Genomic DNA, 19390 nt, shown 5'->3' with positions numbered 1-19390 from the left:
TGTCTGGTCAGATTTATAGTTTTTACTTATCATGTGGTTCATTTAGTTCAGGCTATAGATGACATTTAAGAACAATTGCTTTCTTTGTTAAAGGAAAAAACTGATTTAAAAAAACATGTTTAATTTGTCACAGTGAGATATTGAAAGAGTAGAAAAAAAAATCAAGCATATTGTCAATTTCCAGCCCTATATAAGAGGCCTTACCGTAAAATAAAAAGAGACAAATAAATCTTGTGTTTGTTTACTGAGTCAAGTTGAAGCTGTTGCAGCGTCTCATCCTACCTTGAAGCGCCGTGCCAGGAACTTGTTCTTCATCTCCAGGAAGTTGCCCTTATTCGCCTGTGACTTGAAAGGCTCGTTGACGATGGCAAACTGTGGATCGTTCTGGATGTCCTGCCACCGAGCGTAGCCGTGACTGACGCAGGGGTCAAGGGTCATGAAACACCAGTAAAGAAACAGTGTTGAACAGCCAGTGGGCCGACTTTCCAACCAAACATCATCATGTGACAATGAAGCTAAACAGGGAGATTTTTTTGTGTAGTAGTGAAAAAGTTATGAACCCCATGAACTTTGAGGAATAGTTCAACATTTTGGAAAATATTACTCTTTTTCTTGCTGGGAATTAAATGAAAAGTTTGATACCACTCTCATGTTAAATCTGAGATTGGAGCCAGGATGCAATTAGCCTAGCTTAGCATCAAAGCTGGAAGCAGGTGGAAACAAGTTAAAAAGATATCTTTAAAGCTCGGCAATTAACACGTTGCGCCTCGTTTACTTCATCTGTACATGAACCCACATGTAAAACCAACAATTTGTGGTTCTGAAAATAATCCAAGAACTCACTGAGCCTGCAAGAGCTATTTAATTTTTTTTTTTTTGCAAGAGCTATTTAATAGCACATGTAGCATAAATAGCAATTACCTCCCCATAAAACCAGAAATTGTTGTACATTTTGTACATACACTTATACTTCTCAATTAGGGAGCTTTAGATGTGCTGGTGTATTTTTGAGCTTCAGGCACAACCAGGCTAGTCGCTCTTTTTCCAGTGTTCATGCTAAACTAAGCTAAGCTAATCTCCTGGCTCCAGTTCCATATTTGACACAAAAAAGCAAGTGGTACTGAGCTTTTCATGACAGTGAAGTCATCTTCCTACCTGGCACCATTACAGTGAAGCTAAACATTGAGGGTTTTCACTTTTTTTTCGTGCAACAACGCATAACCCGCATTAGAATTAACTTTAGCTAAAAACTGACATTTGATATATTTCATCTTCACCCACTTTAAATTCAAAATGGGAGTTTATTTTTGGGCACAAAATAGTTTAAAGGCAGCTTGTAAAATGAGAAATGTAACTTCCCTTATGTTAGTGTAAATTGCAGAGTAATGAAAACTCAGTTTTATGTGAATGCTACACGCCCTTAATTAACATAATAGAGGGAACAACATGAACTAAATGACCCACTACATCAGCTTCCAGCAGACACATTTTGCTGTTTACTGAGCTCTGGCTGGCTTGTTGACTTATTACGCTGGACTTCTGCCGGCCGACAGAAAAATAAACACGCTGGGGTCATCGCCCGGGCAACTGCTGTCAAGGATACATCACGATTCCCGCCAGCAGCCAGAAGTCGTGTCGGCGGTGCCAGATCTCGTTCATCTTCCCTGAGGAGATGGCAGCCCGCTCTTCGTTCTGCCAGAGAGTGTGAAGCTCTGTGGGGATGAAGCCAGCAGAAAAGTTAAAAAAATGAATTCGGTCTCAAAAGTGCTTAGCTAGCTAAAACCTGGCTGCAGGTGTTTTCATGGCGCGCAGAGCTTTTCTGGCTTTGTGATCAAGGGGAAGATGGATTTTAATTCATTGCTGACTTTGTGCAGAAGCCCTGAAAAGCAAAAGGTTTTAGCAGTGAATTTATTGCTTAGACTATTTGCCATTTCACTTTTCTCTCCTCATCTTTCATGCATTTTGTAGTTTTATTATTTAAGAAAAGCCTTCTCAATTTTACTGCCTCTGATACAACTACAGCTATGTTTTTAAATCATTTATACAATTTCCTGCACAGTCTATATCAAATTATCAGGGTTGGAGTCTTTGCTTGAGATATTAAAGTACAAAATAGAACTGAACTGTCCTTATCTGTCTGGATCTTTTTTGGAGCTTTTATTAGCACTCAATGTTTTGATTCGTCAGCGATCTTCTTCACGGCTCTTGTTGAAGAACCATGACATCAGAGGAAATTTCATAACGTGGAGTCCAACTAATCTGTAAATCAATCTCTCATGCATACTTCAACCTGACTGCTAGATTTGGACTTTCTCTCTTTACAGATGGATGACGGTACGTCGGCACTAACCAGTGAAGCCTCCATCAGCGATGTTGAACATGAAGCGAGGTCGCTCTATGGGGGGCCTCCCGTTACCTTTGGGCACCTCCTCCTTAGCTGCCTTGATTTCTTTCCCAACATCCTTTTCGCCCTTGACCTCCTCTGTTATTGAGAAAGACAGCAAAGGGCATCATATAGCAAATATTAGCTGTTTCTTGAGGCTCTTCAGACTGTGAGACGTACCTTTCTTCATGTCAGCAGCCTCACTCTTATCCTTGGCGTCTGTTGCTTCCGTTGCGGCAGGCGTCTCCTCTCGCTTTTCTTTTTCTTTGTCCTTCTCCTCTCCTGTCTTTTCTGCATCTGGTAAGAAAATCATGATGAATGTTAAACAAACGCGTCGCATAAATCTGCCTCATCTGTTTTCCGCCTCATTGACAAGCAAAGGTGAAGCTGTGCCTTATCAGCTCATCAAGTTTCCTTTTCTGTTTTTCACCTGACTTCTCTTCTTTGACCTCCGTGTCTTGCTTAGTTGTTTGTTTTGACTCCTCTTTGCTCTCCTCCTGTGCTTTTTTCTCCTCTGTTGTGGCGGGTGAAGCATCAGTTGTTTCTTTCTTCTCCTCCTCTTTCACGTCGCTCTCGTCTTTGCCTTCAGTTTTTTGACCAGGAGATGCATTTTGTGATGAGGAAAGCTAAAGGGAAGAAGGCAAACTCAGTCAACAAGCTGGCCTTTGCTGTATTTTACTGTTTTATGGTGAAAGCCTGCTTTGTGGTAAATGGGTTGAAATATGCAACAACAACAAAAAAGAACTTTATTTAGAGAAACATGTCTCACCTCTTCAGGGTCAGCAGCCTTGTTGCCGTCGACCTCTTTCCCTTCATCTTTGTCTTTCTCCTTCGCTTTCTCTTTCTCCGACGAGGCCTCACCTTCCTCTTTCTCCTCCTTTTCTCCCTCTTTCCCGTTCTTTTCTAGCTTGTCTGCTGGAGCAGGGGTCGCTGCACATGCACGGACAAATCAAAATGCATCAAAATGCATGTACACACACAAACACACACACACATAAAACTAGATCACATCCAAATGAACATGATCTGGTGCCCTTTACAGTACATGGAGTGCCCCCTGCTGGATTTGGGCTGTGTGATTGTGTGTATTTGGATACCTGGCTTAGAGGTGCATGGCGTGGTGTTATAGCTGGCATCAGGGGTGGGAGTGGCGGTCTTGACGGCAGGAGAGGAAGCCCTGGAGGAGGATTTGTCTATGCTGACTTCTGGCTTGAGCTCTGGAAGACTCCACCGCCCGTTGATGTGTTCAAATTCCTGGATCTGCACACAAAACATCAAAACAAAACTTGGCACACACCCGACTTACCTAATAGTACCTTATTTAAACTCACCACCCACATGCCCTTTTTTGCCTGGCAGTATATCATACATCCCCCCTAGCATAGATAGCAAATCAGGATGTCAGCAGGTTTCAACAAGTTGGACTGCGGACTGGATTTAAGATGTTTGGATAAACTAAAATAAGCTGGCAAACTGAAAGTAGTCGGCAATCAGACCATCTTTCAAGATGTAATGGTGGATTTCTTCACTAGAAAAACATAATTCAAGCTCTGACGTTTTATTTAAGACCATAAAACTATATTGTCTTTGTAGTTTGTTGAATTAAAGATTTGCCCCCCTATTTAGACACCATTTATTTATCGCTTTGCATTTGTCAGGCTGACCTTTTTCTTGACGAGGGACATGACGCCGATTCGAGTGAGGACCGGCTGCCGACACAACCCCTCCCTCGGGACGCCGTCGGCGAACGTCTCGGCCCCGTCGGACACTGGCTCGCACAAGTGACGCATAAAAAGAGACACGTACGCTCTGGTGGAGAGGAAGGAGAGGATAGGAAACTGTGGTTAAAGGAGAGGAATAATAAAAGTTGATGTTTGAACATTTTTCTTTTTATTTCGTTTCTTACTTGAATTCTTTCTCAGTCTTGCCCCTGAGGTCTCTGACCAGCCACTGAGAGGAGAAGGCGTCCTGAGATGGCATCCCCCAGCGCATCACTGCGTTCAGGAAAGCCTTTCGCTGGCGTGTGTTAAAGCCCAGCACCTATCAATGGAAATCACAGCGTATTTTAGGTATTATAGAGTGAAACTGGCACTGTCTGTCCATGTCTTAAAATGTGTCTGTGTATGGTTATTATTCTGTTAGACTGTAAATGAAAATGTCGGGATGAGAAAATTTAAGGTTCATTTTTCTGAGTGTTTCTCAAACATCCCAAGGCCTTTGTGAATCGGTCTAACTGCCTAATATTAAAATAAACTAGCTTGAACATTGCAGGCCATTATAATCACGTCTACCATTATCAGGATGATAGATGAGCTTGTTGGAGATGTAATAGCCTTGCTGCCATCTCCAATCAGACATTGGTAGATTGTTAGAAAAACCACTGGGGATGCGAGTTCAACTTAAAATAAAGTTGACAGGCTCTGGTAATATCATAATTTTAAAAAAACACACACAAAACGAAAGGAGGACAAGTTCCAGTGAGATTTACAGACCTCAAGGTTGCCTCCAACTCTGGCAAGAAGAGGAGGGAGAGGTTTGTCCTTCTCATTCCTCAACTGGCGACGTGACTGCCTTCGACCTGCGGGGTAAAAGGAGGCAGAAAACAGAAAAGAGGTGACTATAATTTCTCACATTTTCAGATTTTTTAATCTCGTGAAAATAAGATTAGGAACACAGTGCGGAAAGTATAAATCTATCTTTCCCTTGACATTTATAGTTGCTTTTGAGCTCCAGCTGTCTGAAGGTGGATGGCGGTTTGCATTTCTTGGCAAACAGATGCGTTCGGCTGTGCCAGGCAACTGTAACAACTAAATCAATTTCGACCAGTAATTCAACACAGGCCCGAGTGTGTGTGTGTTCGCGTGGTTCACTAAAGCAGCCGTCTTTCATTGTTCATGAGCAGCTCTGTTTGATGTCTCTCTCTTTCTTTTTTTTTTTTTTTTTTAAAAATCTCTCCTTACCCTCTGGCCGATCGTCAAAGTCCTCGTCCTCCTCCTCGGAGCCCACTGAGTACTCGGACTGGTTATCTGAAATGTCAGCATGCCACTCTGAAACAGCACATGGTGGTTTGTCAATAGGCCAGGCCCATTCACTTCCACTGTGCAAGCAATAACTCAAACACAAGACATGTCATCTAAAATCACAAGATTAAAAATAATAAATCTTAGCAATAAATACCGAGTCAGGCTTCATTTTTAAATCCTGGATTACCCAAAAGAATCTTAAACTGCTCTTTTATTTCATGATTGTAATACTAAGGTGTCTAAGACATAAAACAGCTCAGATGAGTTGACTCTACCCAGGAGACCACTAGATCCAAACCCACTCCTTACCTTGGTCTTCCTGCGCTGCGTCGTTATAGTTGACGGGCTTGCGGTTCCTCTTGCCTTTCCCCAGTTTGCTGGCCAGGTCCTCTTGTTGCTGCTCGTAGTGATGCCGCAACAGTTTCTCCCAGTAATCTGGATCCACGTTCTCCTCCTGTTTGATGATCTCCCGCTCGATCTCCTCGATCTGGAGCATAAGATAAGTACACACACAAAGAAAAGATGAAGTGCTTTTTTTCTTAACAGGTTGGAGAGCAAAGAAAGCGACTGTGCTCAGTGTAGTAGCACTTTTGCAAAAAGTACTTGGCCTCGGAACAAAGATTAAAGATGAAAGAATCTGATTGTATGATTGTATTGCAGCAACATAGGTTTTGTAGTATCACAACTGGTAACCACTACCAGTTGTGAAATCCATGTTGCTGCAATTTTGATATATTGATAAAAGGTTTCTTCATAAAACATCACACAAAGATCAGGGCTCTTGATTTAGTATGAATTAAAGCTGCACTAATCAGTATTTTATTCACTCTCATTAACCTTGTTTCTAGTAGCAACAAGCAGCTGTTTCCAGTGAAAAATCTAATACACCTGCTGCATGTTACCTGCCCAGCATCACATGGCAAACTAACAAAGTTAGCGACTAGCTGGAGAACATATCAGAGCATTTAGCAGCTAAAAAGACAGATATTATAGCTTGCACTACACTACTATAAAGCACTATAAAGACACAGGGGGTATGGTGATACATTACATTTTCTGGACACTCAATAGAGAAACCGTTTATAAATTTGTAGATAAAATAACCAGATGGGAATGTCTGTTTTTGGCTGATCCGGACACTGAAATACTTGGCAAATCAAGGCATTTCATCGCTGTGGTGCAACAATCCCAACCTGATGCAGCAGATGGTTTGTTACACAGAACCACCTAAGATGTGGTCCATGGAAGCTCCTGGAAAAGGGCAAGCGCTTAAAATACTTGGCAGGTGATTGGATGAACTATCCATCTATCACTGTTATCTCCAGGCAGCTGGATTTGCAGCTGCCTCGCAAGGTAACATCAATCCTGTAACTACAATATTGTCATAAAGCAGGGTTGACCTAATATAAGCAGATATATAATAAAGTATAACACTGTATGGCAAAATCATTGATGGATCACCATATCACTCGACTCTATGTTCCTTCAAATTAAAGAATGAACTACAATGCAAGAGAAACATGTCTTGACTTGCTTTACCCAGAAACTGGGTCGACCAAAGCTGTCGGGATGTGAGCAGATTATTTGGACAGTAAAAAAAAGTCTAAAAAGGTCATTTAAGAGATGAAATCTTTGGTAGTATTTGTGCTATTCTGTTCCTCTTCTTTTCTTCCCTCTGTCTCTCACCTTATCCTCCTCTCGGACCATGTACTGGGCCACTTTAAAGGAGCTGAGGTACTCGTTCATGTTCTGGACATCCGTGTCGTCTGTGGCGTCTTGGCTTCGGTCGAGCAGCCTCTCGATGGCGGTGCTGTCATAGTGGATCACGCTACCCTCATCCTCAACTTTACCCACCGAAGAGTTCTTCATACCTGAGAAGTGAAAAATGATTTGTCCTGTTCTGGCGTATCATCATCATTTATATCATCAATAAAACAAGAATAAGCCGATTATGTTCTCAGGCCAAGTTTGTCAAGATGAAAGGATATTAGAGTGAGTGTGTTTGACAAAGTAATTTTATTCAGGAGGAGCAGCCTGCCAAACATTACCAACTTCAAACCTCCAAAGCTCCACATTTTTATATTTTACTGAAAATCCTAATTTCATTTGACTTTTAATTTCCACATTGTAAATTAATGTTGTTACCTTCTACTTCATCCTTGAAAAGCTCTTCTGTTCCAAATTTGAGGATGTCGTCCAGTTCCTGCTTGGACATGGAGCCAGCCTTGGATCCCAGGCCCGGCCGGACCACCAGGTGGGTCAGCATCATCTTCCTCTTGGCCACCTGGGTGATGCGCTCCTCCACGCTGGCTCGCGTCACAAAGCGGTAGATCATCACTTTGTTGGCCTGCCCGATGCGGTGAGCTCGACTGAACGCCTGAACAGAGAGGGACAAAGACAAGGAACGTGTTTCAAAAAGAGAGATTTATGTTTTTTGATACAGGGACGTTTAAGAAGTTGGGAATCATCTTCCAAAACCTGCCAGTCTACAGTACCTGTATGTCGTTGTGAGGGTTCCAGTCAGAGTCGAAGATGACGACGGTGTCTGCTGTGGCCAAGTTGATGCCTAAACCTCCGGCTCTGGTGGAGAGCAGGAAACAAAACTGACAAGCACCAGGAGCTGGAGACAGAGAGACAGAGACAAACAGACGATAATAAGAATAACTTTAACGACAGAATGCTACTGATACCACGGACTTAACTCAAAAAAGATATGATATTTTCTTATAGAATCAATCCCGAATCCCCAATAATACAACATTAAGTGTGCAAAAAAAAGAATACTGAGCAATTGATATGTATTTTTAGATTTGTCTGTATAATTGTTGGTGTGATAAAGACTATTTAATAGTGTTGTATGTAAATTAATGCTTTTAGTGTCAGGTGATTGTTCTCTGTGTCCCTGCCCAAGGACTGCAGATGAAAATCAGGTAATAGCTACATCTGGCATAAATCATAAATCATTTTTATGCATGGTCATTGTTTAATAAAGACTAAAGACTAAGTAAAACTTATGTTTTTGTGTGTCCAGTAACACAAAATGGCCGTAACAAGCAATCTCACTTTGTGCGATTGAATTCTTTAACAATTTCATTATCAAACTTTTTTGATAAAGAACAATTACACACAAGAATACAGGTTTTATGGTGTTCATTTAGATTTTCTGCACAATATCTATTGAAAAGCTTAAATATTCTACTGAAAAATGTACTAATAACTTCTGCATAATCAGAAGTATTAAGTGAAAAATTCAAAAAATTACAATACACCACCAAATCTCTACAACAAATTATGGGGATCTGATATAGAAAAACTAAATTTCTCATGTGTTTACAAAAAGGTTCACCGAAGGTTCATTACATTTTAATGTTGACCTTAGGTAACACCTTCGGCTATTATTCATAATGTATAATTGAATGTTATTAATTGCCAAAAAACTCCCAAAGATGCAGTAAAGTAAAAAATATTTTTCCCAGTATGAAATGTATTTTTCCAAGTTATCACTAAATATACCAAATAAAATCACATATTTTTATATCAAAATCTTCCTTTTCTTGTTCTGTAAAATGTGACATTTTTATGGCTGCGCTTGAACTACTAAAAATGTGCTCTGCGTTTACTCCCTCACAATCTAACAACGCTTGTGAGGGAGGTTTGAGTGGAGGCAAACAGTCCTGTGCTGCTCTGTATCTCTCAACAGTGTCTTGATGTAATTCAATTTAATCGGATCAAATCTCTCTCATAACTACACCCCACCCACACACTCACTCACTCAGAAATCTGTTGTATTATGGAAGCTAAGGATGTTCTAATCTCCATTTCACTGTGAGTTTTAGCATATTAGTGTTTTACATGAAAACATTACAGATTTTTCATAATGTCTCATTTGACTATATTCTGCATGGTCATTTAACTCCTCTTCAATAGCCATTTCTTTTGGATTTATGCCTTATTTAGTGGGCTGTTTCTGTTTTCTTTCTTATTTCTGTCAATTCAATGCAACTCTGTTTCAATGCAACATAAGGAATGTATAATTTATGCCAGATTGTCACCAACAGAGGTCAATAAAGGACATGGACGACCAACTGCACATCCAAAACTCACCATTGAAGCGGTCGATGGCCTCCTGTCTCAGCGCTCCTGTGATGCCGCCATCGATTCTTTCATACTTATAACCTTCATAGTCCAAGAAATCTTCTAGTAAGTCCAACATTTTAGTCATCTACAAACAGAAAAGAGTGTCACAAAGCTGCTCATGTGTGTATATTTTTATCTATACTTCATTACCCACACACACACACACACACACACAGCTGCAATCACAGCCTGCTGTCCTTGAGCCATCTGCAGGCATCATGGGACTCATTGAACATCTGTGACGAGAGGTGACCATCTGTTGTGTGTGTCCGTGTGAGTGTGTACCTGAGAGAAGACCAGTACTCGGTGCCCCTGCTCTTTCAGTTTCCTCAGCATCTTCTGCAACAGCGTCAGTTTCCCAGAAGACTTAGTTAGGGCCGACCCTTCGTAAGCACCGCTGGGTGTTTTTTGGGCTTCCTACAAACGCACATAAACAAAAACCACATGGCAAATAAAACACAAATAGTCTTTAACTGGCTGCACTGATGATAACTTCATAAAAAATACTTGTTAAAAGTACAGATATGATACAAGAGTAATACCTTACATCACCACAGGGTGTCACTCTTATGCAATTGAGAAATAATGCAAGCAAATTGTTTAAAAAGAAGTGAAATTCTAGTAATGAATGAAGGATTTAAACTGTCTGTGTGATCAAACACAACAGCACATTATTTGAATTTAAAACAAGAAAGTGTTTACTGATGTTTTTGTCCTCATATTCCTGTAAAACTTTGCTCAGCTATATTTTAATGGTCAAAGACAAAAGCATTTGTGCGTCTGTTCTCACCATGGAGGCGACCGGGAAGAGGTAGGGATGGTTGCAACACTTCTTTAGGTCCATCATGATGTTGAGCAGGGAGACCTGGTTTCCTCCGCCTTTTGAGTTCAGAGCCTCAAAGTTCTTGGTCAGGATCAGCTTGTAGTATTTCCTATTATCAAACACAAAGACATGAAAAAAATTATAATATCAATGCAAACGCAGAACACCTCTTTCCTACTTTGCTTGCCTGTCTTCTGGTGTTCAAAACACATTGAGTAATTACATAACTTTTGAGTTCAGTAAAAAAATGATTTAATCTCTCTGCTCTCCGCCACACATTGTTCAATATTTAAACACAGCATGAAATTTGAAAGTTTGTTTATTTCTTATTGTTGTTTAGGAATTTTCACTTTCTACTTTAGTATCACTTATTACATTTATATTATATAATATGTAGAAATGCAAAAGCCATTATCTACATTCGTACACACAATTGTGCTGGTTGTTGGAAATATAAAAGGTCTGTATTGGTCCCTTTTAACCACATTAATCAGCTTAAAAGTGGCAAATCAAGTTTTTTTGATTGAATCACTAAATTCCTTTTTGTATTTCAATGCTATTTTTAGTGTTGTGGTTGCTGAGTTTAATTAATTGCGACAATTATTTTCAATTCCAAAGCTGACATCGAGTAGCAGCCACTGTGCTCCTCCAAATTCAAACAATCACAACGATTAAACATGATTTGGGTGAACAATTGTTATATGTAACATAGAAATAAATAAAAAACCCTGTCACTTATTAATGTAGCATAGAGGTTTTTCCACCCAGAAATCACCATGCTTACTGGGGACTGGGAAGTATTAGAGTCCTCCATTGTTCACCACCAACTAACCACCAAGCATCTTCACAATAACAACTGGGTGTATTTTTTGACAACACAACAACTGGTTGACAAATATTCTGCTCAAGAGAATGATTAGTGGCCACAGATGTTGAGAAAGAGGAGAGAGTTTACTGCCCAGTTTCTCCCATCCAGTACATTTTCATTTACAACCACATTTCCCATCAACCCCTCCCCGGTTCCGTACTTCTGCATCGGGCTCAGCTCCACTCTGACAATCAGCTCAGTCTTGGCAGGCATGTTCTTGAAGACGTCGGCCTTCAGCCTCCGCAGCATGTGAGGCCCCAGCAGGTCATGGAGCTTCTTGATCTGGTCCTCCTTGGAGATGTCAGCAAACTCTTCAAGGAAGCCCTCAAGGTTACTGCACAAAGAAAGAGAGAGAGGGGGACTCAGTGAAGGACTGCAGGAAATAAGACAAGAGTGTGTGTGAGAGAGAGAGAAGTCTTACTTGAAGCGGTTGGGGGTGAGGAAGTTGAGCAGGTGAAAAAGCTCCTCCAGGTTGTTCTGTAGTGGAGTTCCTGTCAGCAGCAGCTTGTGGTCGATCTTATAGTCGTTCAGACGCCTGAAAAACTGGAGACAAAGTTATACAACTTCTGTTATATTTACTGTATGTACATCAATATTTTTCCCAGAGGATGGAAATGCCTACATCATACAATCCTAAAATAAATAATTGTGCATTCATCAACATTTTTATTGCCATTATCAATATAATAATGGTTTCATCAATCATAATTCTATACATTATATGAAATACATCGATAAAAGCTATACTATCTCCTAACTGATATATCTGCACTGTCAGTTTTATGTAATTGCTGATATATATTACGATATCTGTGTATAGTACAATTAGTACAATTGATCAACAGACTGCAGACTGGTACTAGCGTTCATTGACTTTGAATTGTCTTAGAGGTTTATTGCTTGTGTTTAGTGTATGTAGACTATCTGGAAAGCATTACTGATACTGAGCAGATTAATCAACTTTAATTCAAACAATGTTATTTTTCTATTAGTTCTTCATCCGTGAAGAGAGAACCAGCATTCACAATCAAACAAGCATAGCAGTCAGAAATAAATAAAAGCAGCATACATAAGTCTCTATGTAATTAAAAGGTATTGTAATGGTAATATAAAATTATTCTGGTAGAATAAAGTAAGTAATTAATTTGTATTAATGGGATAGAAATGGCAAAAATGTGTTAAAGATAAAAAAGGTAATTTAGAAACAGTATTGTCTTGACATAATTTGTCCACCAGAGAGCACTGACAAAAAACACATTTAAAATGTTCTACCCCAAACAAATCATGGTCACAAGTCTACAAAGGCCAAATTGTTACAGTATTTTTTACACTATTAAATATTGATAATCAGCCTAAAAAAATCCAGCATCAGTGGACATACACACACACACACACACACACACACACACACACAAGCTATTGTACCTTGGACTGGTTATTCTTCAGGCGGTGAGCCTCATCCACCACCAGACAGGCCCAGTCGATAGACTTCAGCGCCGTCTGGTCGATGGTCACCAACTCGTAGGACGTCAGCAGCACGTGGAATTTAATAGGAGCTTCTCTCTGGAGGAAGGAGAAGAGCAAACAAAGGTGTGATCCACTTCCTTACATCACATCAAATCACTCGGTAAAAAAAAATCTCTGACAACTGCTTTAGTTTGTGTTATTTCGCTTAAACATCTACACTCTTCGCTCCTCACCCTCAGCTTGAAGGTCTTCTTTCCTCCTTTGACAGCCGTGTCATCGAATGAGAACTCATTCTCTCTGATGATGGCTCGGCTATCCTTGTCTCCGGTGTACGTCAACACGTAGAAGTCGGGCGCCCACATCTCAAACTCCCTCTCCCAGTTGATGATGGTGGAGAGCGGGGCGCTGACCAGAAACGGACCCTTAGTGTGACCCTGAAGGAGAGAAGGAACATTCACATTAACGTTTCAACCTCAACTTCAACCTCAATAAGACGGCGGAACGAGACAATAACAGAACCATCACCTCTTTAAAGAGTGAATAAAGAAAGACGATGGTCTGGATGGTCTTGCCCAGCCCCATCTCATCTGCTAGGATGGTGTCAGTGCCCTGAGCCCAGGAAAACCGAAGCCAGTTCAGACCCTCCAGCTGGTACAGGTGCAGCGTACCGCCTGTCGATGTGACGAAGTCTGGCTGCTCTTCGTATTTTATCGTAGGCTGGAAAAAACAAAGGAGAGAAGAGAGATGAGAGATGTGAAGAACTTGATTGGTACATAATTTATTGTGGATTAAATATATAGTATATATATATATATATATATAGTAAAGTAGTAAATTAATTAATTAAAACAAAGAAAGACATTGATTTCATTTAAAAATGTGTTTTAACAGGAAATAGAAATGCAGACTTTGAGTTAAACTCACATCAGTGACCGGTGAGGCAGGACACTCATCTTCACCCTCCTGGCTCTTGCTCCTCATCTTCCTGGGTTTGTCTGGGTCCTCCTTCATTATGTTGTCTCTGTTAAACAGCAACACAGATGTGACTGCGTTAATGAATTAATCAGGAAGCAAGAAAATAATCAAAAGCATACCTACGCATTAAAGTTTTAGATGCTTAAACATCTATGAATATAAGAACATCTAGTATTGTATAATTATTCATTCTTTTTTTTTTTTTGCAATAAAGTAAAAAAGAATCAATATATACAGTATATGCATGGTTTTCATATATCCTTCTTCTAGAAATATTTTGGCCAGAATTTAAACTTTAAAAAATACATGTTGGGAGAACTGCTTTCATCTTACAATCAAAATTGGGGTGTTTTTTTTCCTACAATTAAGTCATTGACACCTGATATATTCCCTTCTGGTCCTACCCATGACTGTATATATATATATATATATATATATATATATATATATATATATATATATATATATATATATATATATATAGATGTGATGACAACTTCTCAAAAGTGAAGCCGAAACGTCTCAATCGCTCCCTGGTGGCTGGCTGCAGTATAGGTCATAAGTATCACCCCTTCCATGTTAGCGGATGGGACATTTTAGGTAACTTTTATTATGCTGATGTTTGTACATGTGCTCATTTTCTTACGAGTTTGCTTTTAATAAGTAAGTTGACGATATAAAAATGGGGTATGACATCATGATTGACAGCCTTGCTAGCAGCTCTCAAACCAGGCAGCAGGACAGCGTAACTCTAAACTCTGCAGACTCTGTCTCCAAATAATGTCACATAAGCAAGATGGCAGCTCCCAGAAAAGAGATCATTTGGCTTCACTTTTGTATAGTGGTAGGAGTTGGAAACACCTCGTCCATCTTTATATACAGTTAATTATCCTACCTGTGTCTCCAGTAATTGGTCTTGTAAATGACAAAGTCAGGGATCTCCATGTCGTCTCTCTCCCAGGTGCACTGGTCGTAGGTCAGGTCTCTCCACTTGACCAGGTAGTGGTACATCCCCTTCTTGTCCACACTGACATGAAGACACATACAGTACAGTGCATGAGTGAAACAGCAAACACAGCAAATTGAGCATCTGTAATCTGCATTTATAAATATACTATAAATAAATGACATTGGCTCATTTACTCAGACTCTTACCTGTGGTTGATGATGCGGTGGATCATCATCCATTCAGGCTTGATGCCATATCTGTAATACTTGTCCTCCATGATGGCGTACTGGGGGTCTTTAGCCCTCCTCTTCTCGCTCTTTCCCACTCCATTCTCGTCCTCTCCGCCTGACCCGTAGTCCAGGCTCGGAGGCTCGTCCATGTCCGTCTTCCTCTGGTAGTTTCTGTACATTACTGAGTGGAAGATCTCCAGCTGGAGGGAAGCAGTACATAAAAAGAGAAGAAAGAGACTGAATGCTTCTGCCAAACTTCAAAGCATTTTGCATTTTATATTCTCGAACATTTGTAAGATAAACATAACATCTAATGGGTAAAGCACATTTTCTGTCTCTGGCTTGTGACCCCTTAAAATGAAATAATATATATATACTTGGGACTCCTTATCATAGGTTATAGCTTTAGAGGGGACATGAGAAATGAGCACTATTCTGTCCTGGATTGTTTCATTTGATAGATTTTTAAAGACCTGAGAGGAATCAAGTATCTCAAGAAAATAAGCAAAATTAGTGAGAAATTGGAAAAAAGGAACAATATTTTTTTGTGCAACAGATGGTTCTTGCATTGAATCCCAAGATGTCCAAATGGCAGTAACAGTGCAGTGAAAGTTAAACTGCCTGGGGAAATTAATATTCATATTTCTGAGCTGATGATAATCTCATCTCTAATTTTAAGAATTCATACTCCATCTTTGTACTCTTGAGTTTGTTCTTGAACTCTCTCACCCTATAATTCTTGGATTTTAACGTCACTTTGCACTCATCGTCTCACCTGCAGCTCAGTGATCCATGTACAGTGCCAATAGGACTGTCCGGTCAACTTGACAAAGAACTCCCTCTCTGCTCTGCCCTTCATAGGCGGTGGCAGCGGGGCGTCGGGTGGGGCGTCAGGAGCCAGGGGCACAGGAATGGGAGGCGGGGGTTCACCCCACCGCCAGTGGAGGATCTTCTGGACTCGCCCTTTGATTTGTGGACACTAGAGGAGGAATAAAGTGACGAATCAGACCTTGCAATAATAGCTTCAGTGGTAATATGCTTACTTAAATTAGGTGAAATTGTATTCTAAAGTGTGTGATTGACTTTAATATCTTATTAAACTAAAAACTAAAGTGATGTGATATATTTGTAAGTTTCATCTAACCATATCCACCGTTGAGGGGCAGAATTTATATGCAGTAGGTTGACTGAGCACACCTGGTCTTTTTAAGACTTCACAGTTTAGTAAAGCAACAGAAACAAGAAAAAAAAACAGACAGAGTCAATGAATAAATCAGAAAACTGTAAATAAAAAAAGGTACAGGCTCTTTTAATCAGTGATGAAGTGAAACAGAGAAGAGAAGAGTTACTAACCGTGCATCGCGGACACAACCACTCTCCGTTGGGGATCTCTGGCAGCGGAGGGTTTAGACAGTGGATGTGATACGAGGACGTGCAGGTGTCACAGCACAACAGTTCACCTCCGTCTTTACACACCCGACAGAACTCCATGTGGTCGTCATCCTCCTCCTCCGCACCGACGGGGATCCCCACCCCGACCTCTGAAATGACTCTGTCCTCGCTGTCCTCCTCGAAATCCTCAAAGTCCTCGTCTTTTGCTTCCCACTGGATTCCCTCCTTTTCCTGCGTGACCGAGAGGGAAACACGAGAATCCTGACTACATAAAGATCCCAAACGAGTTAACTGATAACTTCTTCTTTGATTTGCTTTACTGTTAAGGTGAATCCAGGTGATGGCTATGATTTATTGTTGATTTTAAGTAACCATGACTGAGAGTAGTAGAAAACAAACCAAGAGGATAAATCTAGAGCAGAAAGTGAAAGAGCAGCAGTTGTCCTTCCCTTGTAACCACAGCTGATGTGACAAGACCAAACATCTCCAATGTGAGTGATGAATGTGGAGTTTCTCAAAAAATAATGCATTCCTTCCAATGAAACAACCCAGAGTGAATAAAGTAGAGCTGCAATTAATGATTATTTCAATTGTATCAACTACTCTGGCAATTATTTTCTTTAAACATCCATAAACAAGTAAAAAATGTAGCTTCTTTAAACCAAGGCGATGTCTTCAAACTGCCTGGTTTGTCAGACAACCAGTCCAAAACCCAAAGATATTCAGTTTACTATCACATAAGACTAATAAAAGCAGCAAATCCTCACAAATGACTGGCTGTAATGAGGTAATGACTGATCCACTCTCAGAATAGTTGCCAATTTAAAAAAAGAACAAGCTGATTTATACAACACCAGTCAGTAACACTCAAGCCTAACAAGTCATATTTGTATTCTACCATTTGTGCAACAACAGCTGATAATGAGTAAAGGGCATTATTGGGTATAAAAATCAATGATGAACAAATGTGATCTGGTAGAAGTTGCCGTTAGTTCCGGGCAAGCAAACACTGTGGGTGACTTTGCGTGACTACTTTTCTAAATTAACCGTCTATTCAGCAGTTTCAGGCCATCTTTGCTGAAGTGCTGATCAAGTTCAGTCTAATTGTGCTGATGATTCTAAGTCGTTTTGCATCACAGGCCCAGTATAAAAACAACAGCGTCATGGTAACCAAAAAAATGAGCATTCAGTTTTTATTTGTGACATTACTGAATGGATTAACACCCACACTACCACCGCTTCAGGTGTCTTACTTTGCCTGAGTGTGATTGTGTTTGTACTGTGAGAGCGGCTCTGCTGAGATTTGCAACTACTAAACCTCTATTCATCTGGTACTCCAAGCAAGTAAAAATAGACCACTTTTAACTGCTTTCTTTTTCTCTCGGGTTTAGCCGTGTAGCTTTGAGATAAATCTTCAAATGAAGCTGAAACAGACACGTTCTCATGTAGCTGGACTCACGCAGTGTGGGCAGCTCCACTTGCCCTCGGGGGCCTTGTCGAGCTCAGGCTCAAGGCAGACGAGGTGGTAAGCTCGGGGACAAGTGTCACACAGGATGATCTCGCCACCCTGCTGACACACCTCGCAGTAGTCCTGATGGTCAGTCTCATAGCCGTCACCTTCCTCTTCACCACCTGGGACTGCAGCATACGAAAGAAATGTGGTTAGAAAGACAGGAGACAAAGGACGGACACATGTCTACAAGTAAAATACTATATGTCATATATAATTATGTCTTGTATAGTACATGTAATGAGCAGGCTGTGCTCACTTTTCTTCTTCTTCTTGGCCGGCCGTCCTCGCTTGTTCTTTTTCACACGGCCGGAGCTGTCAGATCGAACCGAGGAGCTGTGGACGCTGGAGTCCTCCTGCTCAGACTCATCCTCGTCCATGTCCTCGCTCTGACAGAGAACGAGAGAGAGTCCAGGGGGTGAGTTAAAGTGATATATCTTGGTGAGATATATCGAAAGACCCCACTGTTTTCAGCACGCTATGAACTTTTTACTCACTGAGCAGCTCTTCTTCCTCTTGGCACCGATGGGTGATAGTTTGATACGAATGGGTGCCATCTTTTTAGCCTTGGCTACAGCCGAAGCCTTTTTCTTGTCTGGGACTCGAGGACTTTTACTGCGCTTCTTGTAGCCTGGGCCTGGACGGACAGCAAGAGCATGCAACATTGGACACGAAAGAAAGGAAAGATAAGCAAAAAAGTAAGAGTGAGCAGGATGTTTTCGACAAATAGTACACTTCATTTATTGACTTGCATGTAAACTACAATACAAGCAAACAACAGCTGGTCAGCATGTGTTAGAGATAGAGTCTGAGGTCAACAATCACTACTAGAAAATTTCCTCCTGTTAATGAATCCGCTGGATTGCGTGCAGTCACCGATGCTGCAACCAAAGAATGGTCTACAGTCGACCCTACTCACCTTTGCCCTCTTTAGTCTTGGCCTTCCGGATTGGTGGCGGTTGCGGTGGCGGCTCAGGCGAGGCGGTTGCTGCAGAGACCTGCTCGGCGACAGCAATGGCGGCGGCTGCAGCGGCCGCAGCGACGGCGGCAGCGTTGCCCTTGAAGGGGTTGTTAGAGCTGAACTCCCTCCATTTAGCCCCCAGGATGGTCATCATCTTTGACATGGGGATCTTAGGGTTCTTCTTGGCTATCATGGGCCTGCGAGAGAGAGAGAGAGAGAGAGAGAGAGAGAGAGAGAGAGAGAGAGAGAGAGAGAGAGAGAGAGAGAGAGAGAGAGAGAGAGAGAGAGAGAGAGAGAGAGAGAGAGAGAGAGGTTAGGATCACTGAAATGTTTTGGAGAGAGAAACTATGTAGGCAACATGCAGAAATCTGACAAAGGCACTGAAAAAAACTGCTGTGGTATACGTGGTATAACACTTTTTCAGTGCATGAGCATTAATCATACTTCCATATCTTCCATGAATTAGTCATAGGAAATGTTTGTCTATAGCTCTCTGTAGTAACTGCAGTCATTTGGCAGAAGCACTGAAAAGAGTTTAGTTTTCTTCTACAGGCACTGAAAGAGTTGAGACTGCCAAATTATGTGCCAACAGATAGAGTCAGCGGACATTATGGATAACTTCCTGTTATCAGAGTCAAAGCAGGTGAGCCACAGAGGCTCAGGCTGACACTG

The 19390-nt window shown here is 41.0% G+C and overlaps 1 protein-coding gene across 5 annotated transcripts in view; it reads right to left on the bottom strand.

Annotated features, from left to right (window-relative positions):
• Nucleotides 1–19390, bottom strand: part of chd3 (chromodomain helicase DNA binding protein 3) — a 41438-nt gene that overhangs the window by 16593 nt on the left and 5455 nt on the right. For 4 of the 5 annotated variants that reach the window (XM_062445428.1, XM_062445430.1, XM_062445432.1 and 1 more), the window contains exons 5-36: nucleotides 18677–18915; nucleotides 18255–18394; nucleotides 18017–18146; nucleotides 17707–17885; nucleotides 16209–16478; nucleotides 15631–15834; nucleotides 14832–15055; nucleotides 14572–14703; nucleotides 13626–13722; nucleotides 13227–13418; nucleotides 12935–13135; nucleotides 12660–12797; nucleotides 11656–11777; nucleotides 11395–11568; nucleotides 10334–10475; nucleotides 9829–9960; nucleotides 9511–9628; nucleotides 7902–8026; nucleotides 7552–7783; nucleotides 7093–7277; nucleotides 5716–5893; nucleotides 5344–5430; nucleotides 4876–4961; nucleotides 4290–4423; nucleotides 4048–4192; nucleotides 3481–3643; nucleotides 3153–3313; nucleotides 2814–3009; nucleotides 2564–2680; nucleotides 2351–2482; nucleotides 1604–1712; nucleotides 283–415 (exon numbers count right to left, since the gene is read on the bottom strand). In XM_062445428.1, coding sequence (XP_062301412.1) covers nucleotides 283–415; nucleotides 1604–1712; nucleotides 2351–2482; nucleotides 2564–2680; nucleotides 2814–3009; nucleotides 3153–3313; nucleotides 3481–3643; nucleotides 4048–4192; nucleotides 4290–4423; nucleotides 4876–4961; nucleotides 5344–5430; nucleotides 5716–5893; nucleotides 7093–7277; nucleotides 7552–7783; nucleotides 7902–8026; nucleotides 9511–9628; nucleotides 9829–9960; nucleotides 10334–10475; nucleotides 11395–11568; nucleotides 11656–11777; nucleotides 12660–12797; nucleotides 12935–13135; nucleotides 13227–13418; nucleotides 13626–13722; nucleotides 14572–14703; nucleotides 14832–15055; nucleotides 15631–15834; nucleotides 16209–16478; nucleotides 17707–17885; nucleotides 18017–18146; nucleotides 18255–18394; nucleotides 18677–18915 — 5017 coding nt within the window. The remainder of the gene's footprint in view (nucleotides 1–282; nucleotides 416–1603; nucleotides 1713–2350; nucleotides 2483–2563; nucleotides 2681–2813; nucleotides 3010–3152; nucleotides 3314–3480; nucleotides 3644–4047; nucleotides 4193–4289; nucleotides 4424–4875; nucleotides 4962–5343; nucleotides 5431–5715; nucleotides 5894–7092; nucleotides 7278–7551; nucleotides 7784–7901; nucleotides 8027–9510; nucleotides 9629–9828; nucleotides 9961–10333; nucleotides 10476–11394; nucleotides 11569–11655; nucleotides 11778–12659; nucleotides 12798–12934; nucleotides 13136–13226; nucleotides 13419–13625; nucleotides 13723–14571; nucleotides 14704–14831; nucleotides 15056–15630; nucleotides 15835–16208; nucleotides 16479–17706; nucleotides 17886–18016; nucleotides 18147–18254; nucleotides 18395–18676; nucleotides 18916–19390) is intronic. The other variant, XM_062445429.1, reaches the window with a different exon arrangement.

This window comes from Scomber scombrus, chromosome 23, assembly GCF_963691925.1.
Source record: "Scomber scombrus chromosome 23, fScoSco1.1, whole genome shotgun sequence".
Classification (NCBI taxonomy): Eukaryota; Metazoa; Chordata; class Actinopteri; order Scombriformes; family Scombridae; genus Scomber; species Scomber scombrus.
Note: the sequence above shows the minus strand (reverse complement) of the source record. Positions and strands in the feature narration are given on the sequence as shown.